This window comes from Micromys minutus, assembly GCF_963924665.1.
Source record: "Micromys minutus genome assembly, chromosome: 1".
Classification (NCBI taxonomy): domain Eukaryota; kingdom Metazoa; phylum Chordata; class Mammalia; order Rodentia; family Muridae; genus Micromys; species Micromys minutus.
The window spans coordinates 115,710,423-115,737,925 of NC_137969.1; the positions used below are offsets into that span (position 1 = coordinate 115,710,423).

The following is a 27,503-nucleotide window of genomic DNA, read 5'->3' on the forward strand; positions in this document are numbered from 1 at the left end:
GAGCCAGAAGATGACCCCAAGTAAAATTTAAATGAGGTCTGAAAGTTAGGTAATAGTCCCATGTAAATGTGATTTTCTGATTTTGTTGATTTCATGGAGCTTTCATCTCAATGTTTAGAGAGCCTCTAAAAGGACTCTGTATAATAGAGAGGACTTTGTATGACTGCATAAAATGATTCTGTACGTCTGATTTTCAAAATTAAAAGTGCCATTGTCTATGTTCTAACTATCTGGCTTGAACATCGTTTGGTGGCCAGTTTGCTCTGCCTTCTGATGGTTTGCCAATTCAGGACTGCCACCTCTAATTAACATGCAAGGAAATGAGGAAATGGACTTTCCAGAGCTTTCGTTGCTTTTCCAAATTCCAAAGCCAAGTCTCTCTGGTGCTTCCGCTGCTTCCTGCCTGCAGCAGAGAAAGGAGACAAGCATATTCTAGACTTTCCTCAGCGTTCTTCACCATACACGATCAGAAACTCTATATGAACGACCTAATGCTGAGAACTACTTTTAAGTTACTTTGATCATGTGATTCCCCCCCCCCCCAACTTTCCATTGTCTGGATACTTCACTGTGGCTTCTCCAAATCTTCCCTGTCTGAGCTGCCTCGCAGCTGTTCTGCAGTGTGTCAGTTCGAGATAGCCACTTAAACTCCATCTCTCCGGAAGGACTCCATGAAACCTGTGTTTGCCTGTGCAAATGCAGCTGGGTGCTGCATCTGGGAAAGCATCTGGATTGAGCTGCTTAAGTCATGGGAAAGCAGCTCTCACAACAAAAGGATGGTTATGCATTGCAGCATCCTTCCAGCCGCTCCACTTCCCGGAGTAGTGGCTGGATGGGTACTGCCCCCAGACACACCTTCCCACCAGCCCAGAGGAAACTCTGCTTTTCTTGCTTTGCTTCCTGGACCGAACATGTAGCTGCTGGGAAAATACTTGACAGCCAAGCCATAGCTGGGAGGGTTCGACAACTGGAAAGGCACAAACATCCTTTATCTGTAGGGTGAGGTTAGTTTCTGTTTGGGCTTGTGCTTTTGAAAGGAGGAAATAGTTTTCATAAGCATCAGATTAGATTCAGGAAATGTCCACAGGACAATGAGAAGGGGCTGGAGACTGAGCAAGGGGATTTTGTCGTTGATTACTACTGCCATCTCCTGGCGGAGTTTGAGAACTACAGGGCATGGGCTTCACGGGCAAACTATGGACGCTTGCTTACCTCTCTCCCCCCACACCTCCCCCCCCCCCGATTTTTACAAGTTCTTAGTGGCACGAAAGGGAAATGCCAAGAACTATTTTTAGATAGAGTATATATCAGCATCTTTCACTTACCCTTGATTGATAAATCAAACTTAAGAATGAGGACTAAAGCTGCAGAGGACTTTCTTACCCGAAGCATTAGGACCTGTGGATCTCGCATCAGATATCTTGCATATCAGATATGTATATATGGTTCATAACAATAGCAAAAGTACAGTTATGAAGTAGCAACAAAATAATCTTATGGTTCGGAGGGTCACCAACCACAACATGAAGAACTGTATTAAAGGGCTGCATGCAGCATGAGGAAGATTCAGAATTATTACTTCAGAGGAAAAGACTTCACTAGGGTGGCTTATTCTACTTCTGCATTAGTTGCTTTTCCTGACAGAAACAAATTTAGGGAAGAAAGTTTATTTTCATTCATCTCATGGGTACAGTATTACGGAGCAGGGAAGGCCAGGCAACACCAGAATTAGCTGGAGGCCGCAGGGGCTTCAAGTCTATAGTCCGTAGAGAGAAGAACAGAGAGGCAGAGAAGGGAGCGCTCAGCCCAATCTTCCTTTCCTCCGTTTTTACTCTTTTTAGGAGTCTGGCTCATGAGTTGGTGCTTTGCACATTGAGAGTGGTTCTTCTGTCTTTAGTCAAACCTCCCTGGAACCCCTCAGCCATACTTCTTCTGCGGGTGTGTCTCTTAGGAGCTTTTGAATCCAATAAGAGTGACCTGCCACTCCTCTACAACCAAAGTGTTTCCACAATCTGGAATTTAAGGACCTTTTCAAAACAGTTTAGGGATGGCTCTGTACTGACTGCTCTTCCAGAGGTCCTGAGTTCAATTCCCAGCAAGCACATGGTGGCTCACAACCATCTGTGTCTGATGACAGCTATAGTGTACTCATATAAATAAAATAGATAAATCTTTAAAAATGTTTTTAAAAGTGTAGGGAAATCTAGAAATAAAGTTGGAAACTTAATGCAAATGTAAGAAATTGAGTAAAAGTTGCAATATAAGATGGTGTGTGTGCCTCTTTGGGCATACCTAAATCAAGCAATAAAAATCAGATTTAAGACTGTTAATCCCACAGATCTGAGAAGAATATAGACCCAACTCATGGTCACATTAAATAAAGCTTTATTTGTGAACACAGGCTGAAGGGTTCAAGGATCACCAGTGGACATAAAACAGCCTCCCCGGGTATTTAAATTTTGTTTTGGAAGAAATGTTGTTTTATATTTAAGAGTGGAAATACTGCTGCATGGAATAAAATTTCTGAACCATGTTAGGGATACAGACACAGCTCTGTGCCGTCTCTTCCTGACCAACAAACCTCACGTTCCTCTCCTGGAGGCCGCTAAGGACTGACTATGTTCATAGAAAAGTGACAGAAACGTCTGACTTGTGCAAAACAGTGCAAGAAGTTTGGTTACACCAGCAGTTTCTCCCAACTGGAAACAAAATCGAGTTTTTGTTTGGAGACTCTGAAGGTAAATCACATCAAACGAGAAGCTGCGGGCCAATTGTGGCTCACTAGTAGAGTAGCTTGGTTAGTCCAGCTTTGCCCTGAAATAAGAAGGAAAAGCCCAATTATCCAGAACGATCACTGAGAGATTGTATATGAAAGGGCTGGTCTCCTCCTTCCTTTCATGCCAAACACACCTACTAAGGCCTCAGAGGAGAAAACAACCCCACATCCCCACTTCAGCCAGGCTGGCTTAAGGGGGGGAGGGGGAGGGAAAGAAGGAAAGCAACTTGATTTTTAACTGTCAGTTTTGGAGAAACCCAACTTTCCCTAAACGAATCCATGACTCTCTCAGAGCTTGGGAGCATAATGAACACAGCCCTCTCTGTGTTCAAGGCTAGCCCTCCTAGCCTTGTGCTGTTTTCTTGGCCAGTGGTATATAGAATAGAGGGTGGACTCCCCCCTCTTTAGTTAGTATAGAATAGAGTTTATTTGGGGACACAAGAAGGGGAGTTGAGAAGAAGAAGAAGAAGAAGAAGAAGAAGAAGAAGAAGAAGAAGAAGAAGAAGAAGAAGAAGAAGAAGAAGAAGAAGAAGAAGAAGAAGAAGAAGAAGAAGAGAGAGAGAGAGAGAGAGAGAGAGAGAGAGAGAGAGAGAGAGAGGTGGGGAAGGAGGGAAGATGCTGGCCAGGAACAGGTTGAAAGAAAGGGGAGAGGGAAGAGAGGGAGAAAAGGGGCAGAGAGGGTATGCTTATCCTTTTATGGACGACTCTCAAAGCATAAATTTACCCATCAAAGCATTTGGGCTGGCTAGAGTGCACTGAAGCCCTGAAAAAGCAAAATGAAGTAAAAACATAAGCTTGTTTGATTATGTTATTCATGATACATTCAGCCAATCTATGTTTTCAGTGTGTCCTTGAAAACCTAAAGTTATTATCAGGTTCTCTAAGTCTGCTGATTGGTTAGCAACGTTGAGAAGCTTTGAGAGCTGGGAGTCTGAATGTAGTCTCGTCTCTGCTGCTCAGTTTCCTTTGTGAATTCTTAATTCTTAGGTGAATTCTTAGTCTGTGAGACTTGTTTCCTCATCTAGAGTAGGGATTTTACAATAGTCCCTGGTGGGGGGATTGCTACAAAGATTAAGTCTGATGCACACACACTGGAATGTGAGGCAAGCAATAAGCACACAGCAACATTGTAGCAGATGATAATGATTGGTAACCACTGTTGTTATTTAGAGGACTTAACCTCCAGCCATTGTTATCCAAAGTGGTGTCAACCACCAGCTTCCTGTGGCCACTGAGAGCTTGAAATGAGGTTAGAGCAAAGTGACTTGTGCTATAAATATAAACCACCAACTAGACACTGAACACCTGGAATCTCAGTCTTCCAGAGTGGATGCGGAGGACCACGGGTTCAAAGGCATTCTTGCCAACAAAGGGAGGTGGTGGTCAGCCTGAACTACATGAGGTGCTTTCACAAAATGGAAACAAATATGCCAAATTAGAATACAAAGTATAAATTGGCCACTGTTGTGCCTTTAATCCTAGCACTTGACAGGCAGAGGCAGACAAAACTCTTAGACCGAGCAAGTTCCTGGACAGTTAGGGTTACAAAGAGAAACTTTGTCTCAAAAAACCAATAAACATAAACATAAACATGTTATATACACACACACAGAGGATTCTGTTTTTTAAATTAAAAAAATTACTTTTATTTTATATTTATGATTGTTTGCTTTCTTGTATATATGTGTACTGTATGTCTATGTATTTATGTGTGTATTATGGTGTGAGTATGTGTGTGTATGTGGTGTGTGTATGTGTATGTGGTGTGTGTGTGTAGGATGTGTGTGAGGTGTGCATGTATGATGTGGAGTTTGTATGTGCACTGTGTATGGTGTGCTGTGTCTGTGTGTGTGTGGTGTGTGTAGGTCCACTGTGTGTGGTGTGTGTGTGTGCAGTGTGGTGTGTGTGTATGTGTGTGGTGTGTATGTATGTGTGTGTGTGTGTGTGTGTGTGTGATGTAGTATATATGTGCATGTGTGTGTGTTTATGTGTGTCTCTATGTGTGTGGTTTGTGTATGGGGGTGTGTGTGGGGTGAGTGTGTGGTGTGTTGCCAGCAAAGGCCAGAAAAGAGCATCAGATGCCCTGGAACTGGAGTTACATGCAGTTGTGAGCTGCAGTGAAGGTGCTGGTCCTTTGTAAGAGTACCTAGTACTCTTGGAGTGCTGAGCCATCTCTCTAGGCCCCAGAATGCAATTTGAAGTCTTAGTGTGAAACCAAAGATGTAAAATTGCCTGCTAGTACTTTACAAAAATATTGCTTACGTACTGAAATGATAATGCGCTGAGGAGCTGAATTTAATAAAATACATTTGACATTTGGCATGTATTTGAAACTTTTGATTGACATAAGGATTGTTCATAGTCACGGAGCACGTCAATATATGTGCACGGAGTGTGATGTCATGTCTCTTGTCTATCAGCTCAGGTAGTTATTGTTCCTTTGGGTTGAGAATATTTCAGATCCTTTCTACTAGCTGTTTTGTAACATTCATTGACTTCCCATCCATAGTTGACCTGCCGTGCTAGTCCTAACATATGTTATCAACATGAATTCTACTCATTTCTATTTTAAAAAGGAATTACCAGAAAATCTGACTTCCATGCTTTGTGTACCAAATTTTTGCTGGACAATCCATCCAATCAGGTGGGTAGATGAAAGAGGTAGGGGGCAAGGAAACTGGGGTAAAGTGAGCCAGGAGATCTCAGTTCACGTCACCAGTATCATGTGATTCTCATGGAACCTGACAAAGGAGGCAGCGGCTGCTTCTCACGGGTGTTGTGGGCACTGCTGCAGTGCTACCCCATAGGTGTGGCCTGAGGTCCCTGTACAGTCATTTCAGGGAGTGACACCCCATTCCGGGAGTTTAAAGACAGACTGAAGAGCTGACGGTTGAGGACAGTTGTGCAGGATTCCAAGGTGGAATCTCAGATGCTGAGTGGGGCCTGTTGTTAACCAAGCCTGATGGCAGGCAGGCTGCTGAGAGACCTGAGCAGAGGAGGGAATGATTAGAGGCAGGATAATTGCTTCTCCAAGGCACTGCTGGTACTTAGAGTCAGTTCCATATCACTTGCCAACCCAGCATGCGCTAGGTTCTCTATTAGAAGTTGGAGAAAGCACAGTGTCTGCTTTTATGCTCACTGGCTAGTGTTGAACTGAACAGTTAGCTATACACGATGACCGTGGGCTGGAATAAAATGTGGCAGGGACTCTTGGCTGGAAGAGGGAACCCTTGTGGTTTCTTCTGAGACTTTTGGGACAGTAGCCAGGGAGAGAATGGAAAGGTACATCCTAGGCCAGGCCACTGGTGTTGGGATTCCCAAATGCATTGTGTGCTCGGAGCTGCACATGGCTCACTGATCTTGTGGTTGGAAGCTGGAGAGAAAACGCATGGCAAACATGGAGGGGTTGGGGTACAGGGAGCAAGCAGCTGCTTTGTGGACCATAAGCAAGGCAGTGATGTGACTACATTTGTGGTTTAGAAAGATCCTTCTGATTAGACTGTAGGGTCCTGGTAAACTCAGTTCTGTGTCTGCTCCCAAAAGGGCTATAAAGTCTGGGCATAGTTGATGTAAATCACCCATTTGAGACTCCAGAGAGTGACCAGTAGCAGGTGGATTGGGAAGAGATGATTGAAAATACTGGGGAGCTGCCAGTGGGCCTCATTTCTCTCTCCTCTGGGACGGTCTCTAGGTTTAATCAGAGCCTCAGCCCGGGGCAGGCACCAGACTGAGACCGATTCAGAAGTGTGATGAATGGGAAGGTGTTTCTAATGTATGAGAGTTGGGGACTTTCCACTTGCACTCCCTGCCTCCAGTCAACGTAGAGGTGGCAGGAGGGGTGCCATCAACAGCACCAGCTTACAGAGCCCAAAGTCCCAAGGAAGGAGAAGCATCGGGAGTTGGAGGAGCTGTGGCCTCCAGGCACAGTCCTCATGGATGTAAATGGTTCCTATGTTATTTGGCCTCAGGCAAGTGCTTGCATGCAGTAAGTGTGCTGAAATGAGGTCATCATGGTCCCACGTTTCCATCTGAAGACTGGAAAGGGTGAACCCCAGGAAACTCCCACTGAGGCTGGGAAGAGGGAAGCAGCCTCAAAAAGTTGGGCATAAACTCTTCAGTTGCTGGTGCTTAGAGTTGACGCTATGCTGACTACCATCGACTCCGAGAAGCCAACTGTGGGCTAGAGCCTGGTCCAAACCCACACTCACTTTGGGGTGACTGGGGCATGGGCAGACTCTGGTGACTGCTTTCATTGAAACCACTAGTAAATGGTACCCACACCGAGACCATCATAGCTGTGGAAGGCTGGCCAGAACTTTTAGCTCCAACCTGAGCACAACCATTTCCCTGTCTAAGTGAAAGCACCAACATTCCCCAAACAGTTTAAATAATATCTGGAGTCTTGGGACATAGCATCCAAAATGGTTGCCATCCAGACATTTGTTAACACACAGCTTTCCTCATGGTGGTGGGGACCTGCCAGAATCACTAACGAAGAGACATCACAGAGTCAGAATTATCTAACAAAGAATTTAGACCTGCAATTTAAAAAAAAGCTCTAAGCAATAAGAGCAAGCATTGCTGAAATGAAGACAGTCTCAGCAAACAAAGGAAATACTACGGGGAAGAAAGAGCCAACAGCATTTTAGGAATAAAGAATAATTTAAGAAACTGAATGGACTTAATAGAAATAACAGAAACTACATGGCAAACCTGGGCTTCTTAAGAAGACCCCTATTTGAAAGAGCACACAGATTATACATGCACACACACACACATACACTAACAAACACATACACATACATATACACACATACATACACACACATAAACACACATACACATGCACACATACACAAACATACACACATGCACACATACACACACTCACAAACACACACACATACACACATGCACAAATCTATACACATATATACACACAGAAACACACATATACACGCACACATATATACACATACACACATACACACATATACATATACACACAGAAACACATACACACACAAACATACACACATACACACACACATACACACATACAAACACACACAGACACAAACAAAATTCTAATCCAAACACCAGTGTCTCTGGCTCACATAACTTTCATTTGTGCAAAGAAGGTGTTGTTCAGTTTGTCACTCAGCTTGTTGTTCTGAGTAGGACAGATGCAGCCGGTTCACACTGGGAGACAATGGCACTGGGAAGACAGGCAGGAAAGCTTGCTGGGAGGAATGTGGTTGCAGTTTTCTGCCTCTGTGCTTCAGAGAATGGTTGGTTGTCACCGCTTCCATCAGCTCTTGGAATATGAGTGTTGAAACTTCAGGAGCTTGGTGACCTGATCACCATATAGTAGCTGAGGATTGAGCACTGTGAAAGTATTTGTGCTGTGGCAATTGGCAGAGCCTTTAAATCCCTGGAGAGACTATTGTTAGATTACTCGAACAGCAATGCAGTCAGCTGACCATGTAAGGCATGGACCATGATCCTGTGTTTAATGCTCAACACTGGGGTATGTGAGAATTTATGCCAGGGTGGGGTGAGCCAGCATGATGAGACACCACAGTAGGATAAAGAATGAACCTTCGTTTCCATAAAGTACATTATTTATTTACTTATTTATTTATTTGTGTGTGTGTTTGTTTGTTTGGGTGCCACAGTGGTTATGTGTCAACAAGTTTTTTAACTCTGTGAGCCTTCTTGCCAGCCCTGAGACTGAGTCTTTTTTTTTTAACTATTTAACTCATTAGTATGTAGAATACTTATTTTATTTATTTAATGTATATACGTGCTCTATCTGCATGTACACCTGCATGTCAGAAGAGGGCATCAGATCCCATTACAGATGGTTGTGAGCCACCATGTGGTTGTTGGGAATTGAATTTAGGACCTCTGAAAGAGCAGCCAGTGCTCTTAATCAACTGAGCCATTTCTCCAGCCCATGCAAGAGTCTTCTTGACACTTTCAAGTTGCTCTTGAGATGATATATCTAGAAATGAAAATCCCATACTTTTTCATGTAATAACTAAAACTCTAGGAAGTGACCTCATTTAGTTGCTTGAAGAGTATTGCTGACCTGCGTCTGGAGCTGACCTGGTGCCAGAGCACTCTGTACCCAGACGCCGCTGGGAGAGAGCCGGTCTCACAGAAGTGCTGACACACCTGAGAGCACAGGTAAGACCACCACTGCTGCTCTGAAGGACCTGTCCAGAGCCTTCAGGACACAGGAATCAAGAAGCAGTTTGGATCCTTCTGGTTTTGGTCTGCGCCCTGTGCTGACCCTGTGCCACAGATCTCTCTACCCACACCCTGCTGGGAGAAAGCTGGTTCCCCAGTAGTGAGGACACACAGGCTTACAGGAGGGTCAAGCCACTGTCAGAATCAGCAAGACCAGCTAACACCAGAAATAAGCAGATGGAGAGAGGCAAGCCCAAGAACCTAAGCAACCTGGCATCATCAAAACCTAGTTTCCCCACCACAGCAATTCCTGGATACCCCAACACACAGAAAAGCAAGATTTTGATTTAAAATCACGTTCATGATGATTTAGAGGACTTTAAGAAGGTCATAAACAATTTCCTTAAAGAAATACAGGACAACACAGGTAAGCAGGTAGAAGCCCGTAAAGAGGAAACACAAAAATCAAACACGTGAAGGAATTGAACAAAACTATTAAGGATCTAAAAATGAAATTAGAAACAGTAAAGAAATCACAAAGGGAGAAGTCCTGAAGATAGAAAACTTAGGAAAGAGATCTGGAGTCATAGATGTAAGCATCACCAACAGAATACAAACAGGCAGAAGATACCATAGAAAATATTGATACAACTGTCAAAGAAAATGCAAAATGCAAAAATCTCCTGACCCCAAAATATCCAGAAATTTCAGGACACAATGAGAAGATCAAACCTGAGGATAGTAGGCATAGAAGAGAGTAAAGATTTCAAACTTAAAGGGCCAGTAAATATCTTCAATAAAATTATAGAAGAAAACTTCCCTAACCTAAAGAAAGAGATGACCATGAACATACAAGAATCCTAGAGAACTCCAATTATTAAAAGAAGTAAGGGAAAAGGGTCAAGTAACCTATAAAGGCAGATCTATCAGAATCACACCAGACTTCTCAACAGAGACTATGAAAGCAAGAAGATCTTGGACAGATGTTATACAGATCGTAAGAGAACACAAATGCCAGTCTGTGCTATTGTATCCAGCAAAACTCTCAATTAACATATCTGGAGAAACCAAGATATTCTACAAAAAACCCAAATTTCCACAATATCTTTTCACAAGTGCAGCCCTACAAAGGATAATAAATGGAAAACTCTAACACAAAGAGGGAAACTACACCCTAGAAAAAGCAAGAAAGTATTCTTTCAACTAACCCAAAAGTAGACAGGCACACAAACTCTAACAACACCTCCAACAACAAAAATAACAGGAAACAACAATCATTGGTCCATAATATCTCTCAATATTACTGGACATAATTCCCCAATAAAAATATAGACTGTATATGTAAGTAAGACCCAACATTTTGCAGCATACAGGAGACAGTGACAAAGACAGACACTACCTCTGTAAAAGGCTGGAAAACAATTTTCCAAGCAAATGGTCCCAAGAAACAAGCTGGAGTATCCATTCTAATATCAAATAAAATTGACTTTCAACCAAAAGTTATCAAAAAAGATAAGGAAGAACACTTCATACTACCCAAAGGAAAAATTCACCAAGATGACATCTCAATTCTGAACATCTATGCTCCAAATGAAAGGACACCTCCATTCATAAAAAAAAAAAAAAAAAAAAAAAAAAAAAAAAAAAAACCTTACTAAAGCTCAAAGCACACATTGTACCACACACAATAATAGTGGGAGACTTCAACACTGCACTCTCATCAATGGGCAGATGATGGAATCAGAAACTGAACAGAGACTCAGTGAAACTAACAGAAGTTATGAAACACGTGGATCTAATAGACTAATCTATAGAACATTTCATCCTAAAACAAAAGAATTTACCTTCTTCACAGCACCCCATGGTACCTTCTCCAAAATTGACCAAATAATCAGTCACAAAACAGGCCCCAACAGATACAAGAAGATTAAAATAATCTCACACATCTTATCAGATCACCACAGACTGAGACTTGTATTCAATAACAAAAACTACAGAAAGCCTACATATACAGGGAAACTGAACAATGCTCTACTCAATGATAGCTTAGTTAAGGAAGAAATGAAGAAATTAAAGACTTTTTATAATTAAATGAAAATGAAGGCACAACACACCCAAACTTATGGGATACAATGAAAGCAGTGCTAAGAGGAAAACTCATAGCTGTGAGCACCTTCACAAAGAAACCGGAGCGAGCACACTAGTATCGTGACAGCACACCTGAAAGCTCTAGAACAAAAAGAAGCAAATGCACCCAAGAGGAGTAGATGGCAGGAAATAATCAAACTCAGGGCTAAAATTAACCAAGTAGAGACAAAAAGAACTATACAAAGAATCAACAAAACCAGGAGTTGGTTTTTTGAGAAAATCAACAAGATATATAAAAACCCTTAACCAGATTAACTAGAGGGCAAAGAGAGAGTATCCAAATTCACAAAATCAGAAATGAAAAGGGAGACATAACAACAGAAACCGAGGAAATTAAAAAAATCATCAGATTATACTACAAAAGCCTATACTCAACAAAACTGGAAAATAGAGGAGATGGACAATTTGGTAACCAGGTTGCTCATGGTGAAAGGAGAGAGGACTCCCAGAAGCTGCTCTTAGATTTCCCCCGTGGGCCGTGGCCCACTCAACTCCTGCTACTAAGTACACGGATGAATGTACATTTAAAATGTATTCTTTGTTCCCACTGAAGGGTCTACTGAAACCCAGTTCCTGATGTCATGGTGTAGAGAAGTGGTGGGAGCTTAGGAGGGATCTGGGGTCATCTGGGGTCATCTGGGGTCATCAGCGTTCCACCCTCATGATTGCCAGAATGTCTTAGCTATGGTAGAAGTCTGTAGAAACAGGGACCCTTTTTTTTTTTCTTACCCTCCAAGGAAAATTAGTACAGATTAAACAATTTTACTTAAAAAAAAATCACAGCAAACATTTTAAGTGTAACATTTTATATCAAGATATAATATGTAGAATACAAATGTTACATTTTAATTGTTTCTAGGTGTTCTTTGGTATTAATACCATCACAGAGTTGTGTGACTGTCACCACTGGGCATCTCCAGAACTTTTTCATCTTTGCACATTTGCCTTCAAGGCTTTTGGGGTGAGGTCCTGTGTGTGACACACAAGCACGCCCACACTAAGCTAAACCACCTTGAGCTAGCACAGAACAATCTACTGTCTCCTGCAACTCCTCATTCCTCATCCCCAACGAAGTCTTCACAAAAGGTCAAGCAAAGACTAGCCCCATGCTCTTGAACTTTCAAAATCATTGGCCAGGTAAATGTCTTTTTAAAATTTCTTTACTACTCCCAGTCTCAGGCACTCCATTACAGTGGCAGAACAGAGATTAAGACATGTAGCGTCATGTGATCAGTGTGGAGTTTACCCATATTCTGTCAAGCTGGAAGGGTCCTCGCAGGCACTGCTCACACCGTCCCTGGCCCTGAGGATCCTAGTGCTTAGTTATTCTGTAAGTCAGCAGAGGGACTAACAGGTAAGCCAGCCTGGCCATTCGGGACACCCCCCCCCCCAATAAAACCACACAAGAAGTGAGTTAGCATCTACTTTCAGGACTAGACCGTCAGCTCCAGGGTGGAGACGCCTTCAACACAGGCACACCTCGTCTCTATGCTTGATGAAAGCCATGTCTCTGAGCATCATACCTTTTATAGCCACTAGATTCTAACTTTTGCCCTAGTCAGTGGGTAATTTACTTAGCCTTTTTCAATCTTACCTCTAGACCAGGCTTTTAAACGGAGATAGCATTTTTTCCCACAGGGTGATGGTGACTTCTATGTTATTACGTAAGAGAGAGCACTTAGCCTAGTGCCCTTAAAAGCAAGCCAGCGACAAGTATTTTAAGATGGAATAAAAGAAATAAAGTGTTGGGGTGAACTCAGGGCAGAGGTGCTCAAAGTAGGATTCTCCTGGAAATATTTTACTGTTTTATCAGTGTTCATACATCCTGGAGTATTTTATTTGAGCCAATTCATTTGTTTACATTGAATAAGAGACCTAGAGAGCGGATGGGGCTTTCTCGCTATTGCAAAGCCCAACTTTTCCAGCAAAGCATACCTACCCACCTACCTGTTCCATTGAGAGGCTTGTGTCTGTGCCCAGCCTCAGTTAAAGAGACTGCTACTCTTATAAAGAGTACATCATTCTGAGAAAAATTTAGTAGAGAAGTTGTTTAAACAAGTTTCTTATTATTATAGTCTCAAGGGTCTGTCAACATTTCAGAATCAAAGACATTTGAGAATGATACAGTAGCAGACATTTTGCTTAAAAAAAAAATGGGTGAGGATTGGGAAAGTCATGCCAAGTGAAAGAGGGGTCCATTTCCTTTTCTTACCTTCCAAGGAAAATTAGTGGAGATCAAACTTGATTTTACTTAAAAAATTAATGCAAATGTTTTAGCTGTAATATTTTACATTAAGTTCAGACTGAGCATGAGGACTCCGATGGAGGAGTTAGGGGAGGACTGAAGGAAATGAAGGGGTTTGCAACCTCATAGAAAGAACAATATCTACCAACCAGATGCCCCAGAGCTCCCAGGGACTAAACTACCAACCAAATAGTACACATGGAGGGACCCATGGCTCCAGCTGCATATCTGGCTTTATCTGGCATCAGTGTGAGGGGAGCCTCTTGGTCCTGTGGAGGCTCAATGCCCCAATATGGATGAATGCTAGGGCAGTGAGACAGGAATGGGTGGGTGGTTGAGGGAGCATCCTCATAGAGGAAGGGGGAGGGAGGAGGGAATAAAGGGTTTTTAGAGAGGAAACAGAGAAGGGGGCAGGGGATAACATTTAAAATGTAAATAAATGAAATAACAAATAAAAGAAGATATGTAGGACACAGAATGTTTCATTTTAACTGTTTCTAAGTATTCTCTGGCATTAACTCTCTGGTATTAACGCAATCACAACGTTGTGACTGTCACCTCTGGGCATCCCCAGAACTCTTTCATTTTCAGACATTTGCCTTTCAAGGCTTTTGGGGTGAGGTCCTGTGTATGACACACGAGCACTCCCACACTAAGCTAAACCACCTTGAGCAGTGTACTCATATGAATAAAAATAAATAAATATTAAAAAGAAAAAGAAAGTGGAGGAAGGTTCCTTTCAGTTCCAAACTGAACAACTGTAAGTACATGTAGACAAGAGGGAAAGTGACTTTCTCAACTCCCATAATGCGTGATTAGTGATGGGGAGAATAGACAGAGGCACTGGCCTTGCTGACTGGTTTGCGTCTGAGCCATAGTGCCCCTCCCCCAGCCAACAGGCCATCCGTGTTATAATGAGGCTAAGAACCTGGGCCACCTCTCAGCAGCTATTTCTGGCTGTTAAGTAATTGTTACACTAGCAGTTGCCACATTTGGTTTTTCACCTCTTCGAGGTGTATCTTTATTTGTAAGGAACAAGTTGAATTAAAATACACACACACACACACCTTCTTCCAAAGATCCTTTTGGCCTGGTTACAGTATCTCCATTTTGGGGGAAACTTTGATTTATATTTTGGAGAAATGTATTTTTCATAAACGTTTTGGAGAGCTTATGGGCTCCAGCCTGTAACTATGAAACACGCCACCACCCTTGGTCTAAAGAAAGCTAACCATTGCATGCTTAGATAAAATAGTGATGTATGTGTGTGTCAACCTAATAAGGGCTCAATTGTGCTGGTCAATTTTTTTTTCAGCATGACATAAGCTAGAGTCACCTGAGAAGAGGTGACTTCAACTAGGAAAATGCCTCTACCATAGAGGCCTGTAAACAAGTCTGTGGGGATGTTTTTTCTTGACTACCAGCTGATGAAGTGGGGCTCGGCACACTGTGGGCAGTGCTACCCCTGGGCTGGTGGGCCTGGGTTGCATGAACAAGCAGTGGAGTAGCAGGCCCCTCTGTGCTCCTCATGACTTCCCTCAATGATGGGCTGCCAACTGGAAGTGTAAACTTTTCTTCCCAAGTTGCTTCTGGTCAGAGGGTTTTGCTGTAACAACAGAAAGCAGCCAGGCTAGGCATAGTTCCTGAAGTATGGCTGACTAAAGAGAAGCGGGACAGTCTTCCATTGTTTGGTGCCATCATGGAAGACAGGAGCGATAAGATTGGAGGAAGGTGATAGGAGACACAAGGCAGCACCTGAGGCATTGCTTCTACTGATGAGTGGCCATCCTGATACATGGTGATGTTGTGGCATCCCAAACACGGTTCTAAGCTGGACATCATTTGAATCTTTGGAATCCCTCAAACACCCATGTGTTAATGTCTTGGGCTCAAAAACAGTGCAGTTGAAAGGTAGTGTCACTTCAAGAAGTGTGCCCTGGTAGTGGGGAGGCAGGCAGTAGAGCTCTGGTGAGGTCTCAGACCTGTGCCTCACAACCTCCCCAGGACTCTAGAACTCCCTTAAGTGATACTTCAGTGGAAGCCGGAGAGATGGCTCAGAGGTGAGGAGCACAGGCTGCTCTTCCAGAGGTACTGAGTTCAGTTCCCAGCAACCACATGGTGGCTCAAAACCACCTGTAATGGGATCTGATGCCTCCTTTTGGTGTGTCTGAAGACAGTGACAGTGTACTCACATACATAAAATAAGTAAGTCTTAAAAAAAGATGCTTCAATAACAGTCTATGTGGGGAGGTTAAAATTCCTCTCAGAATCTGAAGGCCTAGTGAGGACTATGTCGACGACAGGTGGAGCTTCCCAAAGAGGTCTTTAATTCTGGCCAACAATGTAACCTCACTAAACTGGTTTTCCTTTTCTCTTCAGAGGTTGAACTAGCTCCCAGAGTTTTTCACGGTGATTTTGAACAGTAGCAAAGTCTGTTTAGAATAGAAGACAGGAACTTGAATTGTTTTATAGACAATCTGGGTTCCTTCCCTGCTCTCCAGCCAGCATACCACTGCATCTAGATATCTGGTTTTTTGGTACCCACGTAAAAACAAACTTCTTTATTTAATTAAAATATATTTGCATTATTCACCCCACCACCTCTTACTTCTCCCATGTCTTCTCCCCCTCAAATTTAAGGCCTCTTACTCTTTAATTACTTTTCTTACACACATATGCAAATAAACACACACACACACACACACACACACACACACACCACCACCACCACCACCACCACCACCACCACCACCACCACCACCACCACCACTATTACCACCAGCAGCTCAGTCTATTTATTGTTGTGTATTTGTATTTTTAGGATTGTCTGATTGGGATTGGATAATCATTCAGGGGCATGCCCCTGGGGAAGATGAATTCTCTTTCTCTCAGCAGCCTTTAATTGCTTGTAGCTTCTTATCTAGGGTCCCATGAGAATTCCCCCATCAATCAGCAATGCTGGCATGTCAACTGGTGTTGTCATTGCTTAAGCAGCCTTGATGAGGTGATTCCATGGGTGTCCCCTTCCTGTCATATTCAGAGTCCTCTGGCTCTTACAAGCTTTTGCCCTGTGCTCTATAATGTTCCCTGTGTCTTAGGTGCAGAGATTGTGCTGTAAATGCATCCGAATGAAAAAAGAAATAAGCAAAGAACATGCTCGCTCCTAGGTATGGTGGAGGAGTTTTCTGTAGATAAAGGGAGAGCACAGTACGAGCCGGAGACATCTGAGTCAGAATCCAGAGTGAACTTGGCCAGAATGAACTTGGCCTTGTGAGGTGAGAAGGAAGGGAAAAGGGAGAGGAGAGAAGGGGAGAGCCAGACCAAGAGGCTAGAAAGGTAAAGTATAGACAAAAACAAACAAACAAACAACAGCAAACAGGGCAGTTGGGGAAAAAGCAGCCCTGCCCCTGGGCTGGGGAAGTTTGGGCTAGAGGGTGGGGTATCCCAGCCATATGCTGTAACAAGTAGGAACTGAGGGATGCTGGGAGAACTTGGAGGTCAGCTCCACTTTGATATGTTAATGCTCACATCTGTTTCCTTATGGTTTGAGACCTAATGCCTCAGTTGGGGCCAGGTACTCAGTCAGTCCTCCACGTCCCTGGGGCTCTCTGTAACAGTCTCTCTGCTACAGAAAGAAGTATTTATATTTTTATTTTTTTAATTATAAGTGGAAGCTCCACTTATCTGGGAACCCCTGCTTAAAACCTCCAGTCTTCTTCCCACCACACCCGGACTTAGGCACTATTTTTTATCAGGGTGAGTCCGGCCATTTCTTGTACCAGGTCTAATTGTATTTTGTAAGAGATTCTTAAATACTGGCACTTTTATTCAAATTGCAAAAATGAAACTCATGGTGAAATCCAAGGCTTAGATAAAACATTAGGAAAATATGTGGGGGCAAAGAAACATTTTCTTTTTCTCACAAATCATGTTCTTAGTGAAATCATGAGTTTTCACTATTCATGCAGTTCTGACCATCAGGGTCAACTTTGTAAATGAAAGTACCTACTTAACTCCCATGAGGTGTGTGTGTCATACACACTCACACACACACACACACACACATACACTCAACATATACATACATACCCCACACAAACACACACACACACACACACACACACACATACATACACATACAGAAGTGTCAGGAAGTTTAAGGAAAGCAATGGGAGAGAGACTGCTCGGACTCTCTTATGTCTTTGGGAGCCTGTGACAACTGCTCTGAACTGGTGGCCATGAGTTCAAGTCTCCTGAGGGCTTTAATCAGTTTTAAGAATGTACTGAGAAAGGACGGGCACATGCCTGGAGAGAGGGGTGGAGGGCAGGATGGTTCTGTAATTAGAGGCTTGCTTCTGGGTCTGGCATGGCTGTCTTTGTCTTTTCTTGGGAGCAGAATGGATCCACTGCTATCATTTTGTCTGCCCTCAACTCAGGAACTTCAACACTACTTCTAAGGTTTGGACTTGCTCTGCCACAAGCTCCTGCTGAAAGCGACACTCCACCACAGGTCAAAGCATGAGGGCCACGGTCACCAACAATGGGAGGCTACCACCATCTTGTGCAGCACTGATGGCCAACACTTGTATATGAAGAAAATATACACTGTACAGTCATTGAGTAAACCACAATGAATAGGTGCAGGCCAGATTTTATTTTATTTATCTATTTTATTTTTTACATCATAGGCAACTTCAAGGAAGTTCCTAAGGAGCAGACAAGGAAGTAACTTTGATGACATAATTACATAAGGAGTCATTACAAACGGGACCTCAACACTGCTTAGGTGTCAGAAAGAGATTATTTTGGAGGTTTTTAATTACATCGTTGGGTCTGGAATCATCCGACCCTAGAGCTAAGATCGGTAGTGACCCAGGAGAAATGTCTTTGTAGATTCTCTTTGTCATCGGTGGCTCTTGCAGTTAGGTGAGCCCGGGGACCTTGGGTTCCCTGAGGTTGAGCTTACAGGGTATTTTCTTGCAAGCCATGCTCAGGAGCAGATGACAGTGGCATTTGCACAAGCCACAGTAGCACGGTTTTCATTGTACAGCTCCAGCAAGAGGTGGTATTCTCCCTGCAAGGCACAGAAGCAAAGCACTGAGACATGTGATCCACAGTTCAATCAACCACTTAGAACATAGAGCGTGTCCCTCTCTACTCAAGGACTGCACATCTGCCCACCCCACCAACTGCAGAATGAAAATATTTGCAAAAAGTTTCTGTGCTGAACGTATGTAGATTTTTTTTTTTTTTGGTCTTGTGAAGATTCTCTGGTCAATCCACAGTAATACAATATAGAGCTTACGTGATATCAAGTATTATAAGTAATCAGGAAATAATTAAAGTGAACCCAAGGATGAGCATGGGTTATATAGCAAAGACTGCTTTAAATAAAGATTTGAGTATCTGTGTAGTAAATGATTTTCAGTTACTTTTTATTGATTTATATTAGCATGTGTGTGTGTGTGTGTGTGTGTGTGTGTATACATGTCATAGCATATGAGTATATGTGGGTGTGGTAAAGAACACCTTCTGGGTATTAATTCTTTCCTTCCACCGTGTATGTGACCCAGGATAGAACTCAGGTCATCAAGTACCTTTAAACGTTAAGCTATCTTTCTGGCAATAGCTGTGTATTTTGCTGTTTGTTTTAGGGGATTCTGGAAGCCATCCTCTACGAGTATCTGTATTTATTGAGCATCTTTTGTGTTCCCTCAGTAGATAAACGTAATTCAAACCAGCTTCTGGCCCTGTATAGCTTGCATCTCACTGAGAGAGATGTGAAGTCCACAGGGTGAGGAACGCTGCAGATTTGAGTGGTAAAGGTACTCACAGTCAACCCTGACAATCTGAGTGTGATCCTCAGAACCTACATGGTGGAAGGAGAGAACCACCACCTGCAAACTGTCCTTTAATCTCCACCTATGCACCATGGCATGTGTACATCATACACACACACACACACACACACACACACACACACACACACACACTTGTGTGTGTGCAACTGCATGCACATGTATATACAACCACACTAATAAGTATGTACTGCATACATATACAAGTAAATGAATGAGTAGATTTCAAAAAAGAGGATAACTAACCAAGGTATTGAAGAGTACACGCTGAGGGGGAAGAATCTGGCTAAAGAGAAACCTCTAGTAGCTCAGAGTCCATATTTGGGGGTCTAGGTGAAGGAGGGGATGTGAGTAGGCCTTCCATTAAAATGCCCTCAACTAACAGTGTGTAGGAAAACAGAGGCTTTCTTAAAAACTGTGTGGAAGTTCTTTCCAAAGCTGTGTGGCAGGCCCTGGGCACATTGTGGCTGTTTGCGGCCAATGTGGACAGCCATCTTGGGATCAAAGTCCACAGCTGTTCTGCTACATAGGTCTGTGGGGAAGGTGTTTTAGGAAGCTATGTGTTCTGTTGGGTCTGCACGCTGGGCATGGGCCAGGAGCTTGCCAGGAGTCTGCTTTCCATGTACAGGGTCAGGACATCTGGCTTACTCTGAGCTGTATCTCTAGGAGCACTATAGTTGGCTGAAGAAGGCAGACAAGGAGCATCCTGCAAGCAATGTAGACTTGTTGACTACATATTGTCGTCAACAATATAGTGCCTGCTTATAATGGCTCTACTGACACTGCTGAGAGACAAGAACAGGCACAGTAGCATCTGTACTTTGCATTTTCAATTCTCATTTCTCCCAGGCCTGTGGCACACAGTTGAAGCCTCCTTCCCCACTGAGCAGTGACAGAAAGTCACAGCTCCCAGTCATGAGAAGACATGACCAAATGACCAGCACTGTACTGGGTATCCTGCCACTAAGCTATGAGGTCCTTTCTGCAGGCTGTAGGAGTCAATGCATTTTCAACTTAAGCTGTTTTCAACTCATGCAGAGTTTAGGGGATGTAATGCTGTGTTAAGATGAGAAACATCTATAAAGCCTTTTATAGCTCTGAGGGTAAATTTCCTTTCTTACTATGACTTTAAGAGCCCCCCCCCCCCCCAACCATGCCTTCATTGCAGAGGGATTGCAGTGGGTAACTGATTTAAAAAAGCCAGCAAGGCAAAATGAAATCCAATTGTTAGCAATTATTACACCGGTCTCTAGTGGGGTATCAGGAGAGAAGTGAGAAAATGATGTTATTTTGAGTAAATAGGGCTTTGTGGGAAATCCTGGTCTTAGCCTGGAGTGCTTAGGACAGGTTACTTTGCTTTAGCTTGACTGTCCCCGTTATAAAGTCTGTTGTAGCAATCCACAGCTTGAGGTCAGAAAATGTAGGATCTTTAAAGGGATCTGCCCTTGTGAGTGGATTCATTTATGCACTAACAGATTAAGGAGTAATGGGTTTTCTTGGGAGTGGGTGTGTTATATAAAAAAAATTGACTCCTTTGTCCTCTAATGTCCTGACTTATGTCTCCTAATGTCATCCTAATGACTTAGGATGTTGCAAAGTCCTTATTAGCAAGGAGACTCTCACCAGACGTGCCCTCTTTACCCTGGATATACCAGACTATGGAATGGTGAGATGGTTATACCTTTATTCTTTGGTCACATGTGTTATGTGGTCATGTCTGTGTGTGCAGATACATGTTACACGGAACACATATAATTGTATGTGCACAGGCCAAGAATAAACATGGGTGTCATTCCTCATGTGTCATCTACCTTTTTTTCTGTTTTGATTCAGGGTCCCTAGGCTGGCCAGCAAGTTTCAGGAGCCCCGTTTCTGCTTTTCCAGCACTTGGATTCTCAGCATGTACCATCTCATCTAGCTTTTCTAATGTGGGCTTTGGAGATCACACCCAGATCCTTATGTTTGTAAGGTGGTGCTTTCCCAGCTGAGCTATCTTCCTGGCCCTGCTCTTTGTACATCATATGGTAAACAGAAACAGACTAACATCCCGGCTTGGCAGTCATAGTAAAAGGATGGTAACTAGCGGGACACTCAAGCCTTTGTGGATTTGTAAACTCTTTTCTCCAGACTGCCAGAAGCCAGGTGCCTCTCACACATCCCAAGCAACTCTAGCCATATGGAGCCCCTCCCCCACACAACTCCAATGCTGTGGACAGGATGCCAGCATTTCTGCTCCAGTAGGTTTTGCTCTGGCTCAACCGAAAGGCTCAACAGAACATCAGTGTGAAGCATCAAAAGGCAAAGCCAGCATGTTAAGCATGCCTCCTTAGTTATGGCATGTGCTAAGACTTCCAACTACTCAATTCTAATTCTTCTCTTCTTTGCCTCCTCTTTCTTCTTCCCCCTTCTCTTTCTCTTTTTTTCTCCTCTGAAGGTTGATAATCAACTCTTCAACACAAAAATATATAACTACACAAATCAGAAATCCTTACCTGTGGAACATCAATTCCAAGGTTATTGACAGGGCCAGCATAGTATATCTGCTCTGAAAAAATATATAGATCATAGATAATATTATTCATTCATATAAAACAAACCCTCAGATAAGGTTTTTATATTATCTGTGGCCATAGAGGTGTAGATTAAGTCTGGGTAATAAGATAAGAGTTGCCACTGATATAAAAGCTTTAATTTCCTGACTTCAAATGGATCTCAGTTGTCCATGAACAATAATAGTCTCTGCCCACATACATGTGGCTTACTTCCCAATGATGAGGCTGACAGTACAGAAACCTCTGAACAGAGCACTGTGCAGATAGGGAGAAGAATAGAAAGGAAGTAAGCAGGTCATCAAAAGACTCTGGTTGACTGAGCCATCAAGAGTCTAGACTGGAGCTGGAAACCCAGGGTGAAACTTTGAAGCCACCTTCTCAAAAGGCCTGGCCAGCCATTTTCTCTCTACTCAGTTACTTTGTTCCTAAGATGAGTGTTATAATTTAAAAACAGTATCTATACTTCCTAAAGCTGGGAAAAGTTGAAAGTTAATGAATGCAATGCCTGAAGAGTAGCCCCTGGCAAACTACTGCTATCCTGGGAAACAGGGGGATGTTGAGCTTTACTGAAGAGTCGGTCAGAGGAGGAATCACTATGGCAGCAACAGTTAACTATGTCCTGAGGAACAAGGAGGAGTTTAAAGCAACATGAGGCACAGAATCATAAAGACAGAGGCTTTGATGTAAAAACACACTAGGGCAAACATAGGGACAGAACAGAAGGTGGCTTGGGTATTTGAGAAGACTGGGTGCTACTCATAAGGACAGAGAGTTGGAGGGAAGCATGTGCTATGGCGATTAATGGCTTTGGCTTCTAAAACGACCAAGAAAGAGTCTTTGGAAACAGTTGGGTATAGAGATCTGGAACCTGGGGGGAAAATGGGGGTCGAGCTGCAAAAATTTGAGCCGATAATAAGTGGTTAGCTATAAAGTCCTGAGTCAGGTCAGGATGACACTGTCTCCAGGGAGATGGGGGTGTCAGACAGAGGAGGAAGCTGGAAGCACCAGAGGGGCTCTCCAGATTTCAGGGAGAAGGAAAGCTGGTGAATAACTGAATCGCAGAAGAGATGGAACAGTGGGGTGAAGAGGTTCAGAAGACAGGAGGAAGGGATTTGCCTTGGAAGAGAAGCAGGAACAGAACTCTAAATGCAGGAGAGCAGATTGTGATTAGATTCAACGTAGGCTGACTTGTAAGTTGGCCAGTGGGTCAAGGCAGGGTGCTTGATTGTGCTGGTTTTCTCATTCCAAGTCACAGGGAGAAGGTGCAGGGTGAAAGCCTCAGGTGTTGAGGAGCAAAGGCAGTGATCACGATGGTCCTTATGAACAACAGGGAAGGAGCAGATTCCTTGTGAAGCAGCAGGGCTCCTAGGCTGTGCTGAAGGCTTTGTTTGGAGGTCTGTGGCTAGGAACTCAAAGACTGCATCAATCCCAGGAGAAACATTTAATATCTCTGATGCAGGTAAGGCTTTTGGTTTTGTTTTGTTCTCTTCTCTAAACACAGTGTATGTTACTACTTATTGCAGAAGGAGTCACGTGGTATCATTTTAACTTCGTCCAGGCACACTTAACGAGGATGGATTATCAACTGCCCTCTTTTTGAGAAAAGAACAGGTAAGAATTGAGGTTTCTCACATAATGATGGCTGTCTTCCTGGTCATCACACTATGTGGTGGTTTGAATATGCTTGGCCCAGGGAGTGGCACTGTTTGGAGGTGTGGCCTTGTTGGAGTAGGTATGGCCTTGCTGGAGAGAAAATGTCACTATGGACTCGGGTTTTAAGACCCTCGTCTTAGCTGCTTGGAAGCCAGGCTTCTCCTGTCTACCTTCAGAACAAGATGCAGAACTCTCAGCTTCTCCTGCGACATGCCTGCCTGGATGCTGCCATGCTCCCTGCTTGATGATACTGGACTGAAACTTTGAACCTGTAAGCCACCCCCAATTAAACGTTGTCCTTTATAAGAGTTAGTTGCCTTGGTCATGGTGTCTGTTCAGAGCAATGCAAACCCTACCTAAGACACACTCCATCCCTGAATTAGGAAGAATGAGTATTTTCATTTTGCCAAAAGACCCATCTTTCTTCTGCTCACTTCAGAGGTTTCCCATCTTAGCCACATTAAAAGCCACATCAAATGTCGGTGGTGATGTCCACCTTTAATCTCATCACTTGGGAGGCAGAGGCAGGTGTGTCTCTGGGTTCGAGGTCTACAGAGCAAATTCCAAGATAGCCAGGGCTACACAGAAAAATCTTGTAAATTGGAAAAACAAAAACAAAACAAAACGATTTAAAAACAGACCAACTGCTTGTTTTTAGTTAGCATAAAAACATTGGGTTACACCATGACTTTTTGTTTGTTGGTTTATTTTGAGACCTGGTCCCATATAATCCAGGCTGGCCTTGGGTTTACTAAAATGCTGAGGATGATCTTGAATTTCTGAACCTCCTGCTTCAGCCCTCCAAGTACTGTTTTTGCAGGCGTACCATTACCAGATGACACACCCATTTTCACACATGCATATTGTGGTAGGGGAGTTACATGGGGAGGGGGCTCTATAGACACCAGGACTATCATGGAAGACAACAACAGCAACACCAACAACAAACCACTGGCTGAAAGACTGGAGACTATTTCTCACCAGGAATACTTGTAAGAGATGACAAGTGTGAGAACATACTTCCAAAAGCTGGGAAAGGAAGATGCTACGTGAACGATTGAAAAGTCAGAATCTAGTGGCCTACGGGTCAGTTCAAGGTGTTTGTTTGCCTCTGTTTCTGTCTCCGACTCTTTCTCCGACTCTCCCCTCTTTCTCATATTAAAACAAATTAAGTTTGTTTGTATATGCATGTATGTGTGTGTGTTTGTGTGTTTATGTGTGTGTGTGTTTTCCAGGGTGACCATTGAGGCTAGAAGAAGGTATTAGATCTTTGGGGCTCAAGTTATAGGCATTTGTAAGCTGCTTGGTGTGGGAACTGGTACCCAGACTCTGCTCCTCTGATGGAAATGCCCTTAACCACTGAACCATCCACTTCTCCAGCCCTGCCTTTGTTGTTTACAAGCTATCTCCATTTCTAAAGCTATCCAGTGTCCCTGGTCTTTGTTCTGATACATGGACCTGGAAACCTCAGCAGGTGCCTCTGGATTCTGATCCATGCCTACAACATAATATGGTACATTATTTCTTGCTTATATTTACCCCCAATTGCCTCCCTTCTCTGTCACCCTCCTGCTGGTCACCTTCTAACCCCAAACAATCCCCTGTATGTTTTCTCTCTGTGTGGTTGAGTTCCTGTGGGTAGACATTCCGTATGTCTATTTTATTGCTCTTTTGTGACCCAAGGCAAATGGTTTGAGCTAAGATGTAGCAGTAATTGTCTACACTGGGCTTCTGACAGGTTTCGCACACCTGCCCTGAAGATCCTTGGATTTGATAATGAAACACACACACACACACACACACACACACACACACACACCAGTTAATTTTTGATATACTGTGACTAGCTCAAAGGCTGGGTATTCTGAAACCTTTCTATGCTAGCAAATGCTTCCTCCAGTAAGCCTACGACTCCTTAATCTTCCCTTGCTACCCCAGGCCCAACTGGGAAAGTGGCTAGAGGTCACTTACTCGAATTCTTACATGGCTGGTTGGCTTTCTCTCCTGCAGTTCTTATGCCCCATCCTTCTCTCCTGCTCAGAGCAAATCTATAGGTTCCACCTCAGTGTACCTGCCCAGCATACATTCATTTTTGGCTCTTTATTGATTGATCAAAACCCAATTGGGAACTAGGACCATCAGCATTTGAACACACAGATCCCCAATTTTGGGGGCTGGATTAAGTCAAAGCATTGGAACCAACCTCCAACACTAAGATGCAGAGATAGATGGGTATAAGGCTCAGCTCTTTTTGTCACTAGCAAGATGACAGTGGGCAGTCTTGACACTCAGCTTCTGAACTCACAAGACAGAAATAGAAAACCTTCCTGCAGGGCTCAAGGAGGACCACAGACCTTGTCTGTAGCCTCATCTAGCAGTGTGGTCCGAGGGAAGGGTAATGACAGCTGTCACTGGTTGATGGTTAACCAGCTCAGGGATGGCTCACTGGATGTATTCTGACAGCTGCAGTGACAGCCATTGGAAAGTCTTGTGTAGAAGAATCTGTTTTTCTTTTTTACATATTCAGTTTCAAACATGGATGGGTCTAGCTGTTTGAAGAACACCACTTGGATGATACCTGCTCTTCCCCGATGCTCACTTAGCACCCTGGGGCTTTGGCAGTTTGCGTTCTTCTTCAGTCCTAACAGGTCATTCGCTGGGAGAGGTTTTCATTAAATTGGTTTTCTATGCTTCACACTTTCAACTAGGGCTTTTTTTGGGGCCCACGAAGCTCCTGAGAATAGCTGCAAGTAACTCGGGGAAGTGACTTTTTGTTGTTAGCTCGACAAAACAACACCTAAAATTAAACTCTCCTCCCTTCCCTTCTTGGGCCCTCTTAGTTTCTGAGATTCCTTTAATTAACATTCTCACCCTCTATACTATAAAAGGATTCCCAGGATACTCTCACCTAGTTCTTCCTTTCCTTAATTGAAATACTTCTAAAAAACTGGTCTCCCTCCTTCTTTATTAAAGAGAGTAAATTGACTTTAGTTCAATTGAACTTAAATTGATTGTTCTTTTGTTGGGCAAGAGATTGATTGATGTCCTGCTTGTTATGCAAGTGTGTTCCCTTCCTTGACAACCCCTGATCTGCACTGATCCCAGACTTTCTGCTCATAGTGTATCTGGTCCTGGTACTGTGTCTGTGGCTCTCTCTAGTACACTCTTGTGGGGTGAGTGCCAGGACCTCAGTGAGAACCCAGTACATGGAAACTCTCTATTTCAGTGTCTTCAGTTCTGGTTGTACTGGCCCAGTTCTTGCTAGGGTCAGTTAATCATTCTGTACTGATGGTGTGTAGGTGATCCCCGTCTACAGCAGATTCCACTGAGCTTAGCCAATTATTCTATCGTTTTGTCCTCTGAAACCAAGCAGAAGCTGGAGCAAGCGAAAGTGCTCCTGGAGTGGAGGCGCTTCTGGAGGGGAGGTGCTCCTGGAGGAGAGGTGCTCCTGGAGTGGAGGTGGTCCTGGAGGGGAGGTGCTCCTGGAGTTTTGGTGCTCCCAGAGTGGTGAACTCCGTTTGGCAGCATTTGTAACCTTCTGTAGGCCTTTCTCAGCTCTCATTAGAATTCTTTCACTCTCTTAATATTTAAGCATTGTTATAGTGTCTTAACACTGTGAAAATATATAGACTTAACAATTACGATGCCAAGCCAATTATCTTATGTAGTCCAAGGGCTTTATTGAAAGGATTATTATTTTTATGTGCTATGCTGGGGATTGAACAGAGGGCTTTCCCATGTTCAGCAAGTGCTTCATCATTGTGCTACAACTCTCAGCTCTAATTTATTTCTTTCTCTCAGACTTTTTCTCAGGGGTTGAAACCAGCGCATTTACTTTATGATTGACACTGAAATCTTCAAGATGAATTGGATGTGCAATAGCCCCGTCTTGGGTATAGCTGCGTGGAATCCATGTCTGAATCTGCAATGGTAGTGTTTCCTCTCTGCCTTGGCTCTCCAGTTATACTTTCTCCTGCCTTCACAGGGCAGCTGTTTGCCACATGTGGACTTCTAAAGCTGCAACATCGAGCCTTAGAAAGCTATAAAATTACCTGTGGATATGGATATATTCATTG

At 43.3% G+C, this 27,503-nt stretch overlaps 1 protein-coding gene across 4 annotated transcripts in view; it reads right to left on the minus strand.

Annotated features, from left to right (window-relative positions):
- Positions 1-18,138: 18,138 nt before the first annotated feature.
- LY86 (lymphocyte antigen 86) overlaps positions 18,139-27,503 on the minus strand; it is a gene marked incomplete at its 5' end in the record, with an annotated part of 58,876 nt that continues 49,511 nt past the window's right edge. For 3 of the 4 annotated variants that reach the window (XM_080918114.1, XM_080918115.1, XM_080918113.1), the window contains 2 exons: positions 18,139-18,438; positions 21,715-21,767. In XM_080918114.1, the coding sequence (XP_080774240.1) occupies positions 18,355-18,438; positions 21,715-21,767 (137 nt within the window). In that variant the 3' untranslated portion in view covers positions 18,139-18,354. The remainder of the gene's footprint in view (positions 18,439-21,714; positions 21,768-27,503) is intronic. The other variant, XM_080918112.1, reaches the window with a different exon arrangement.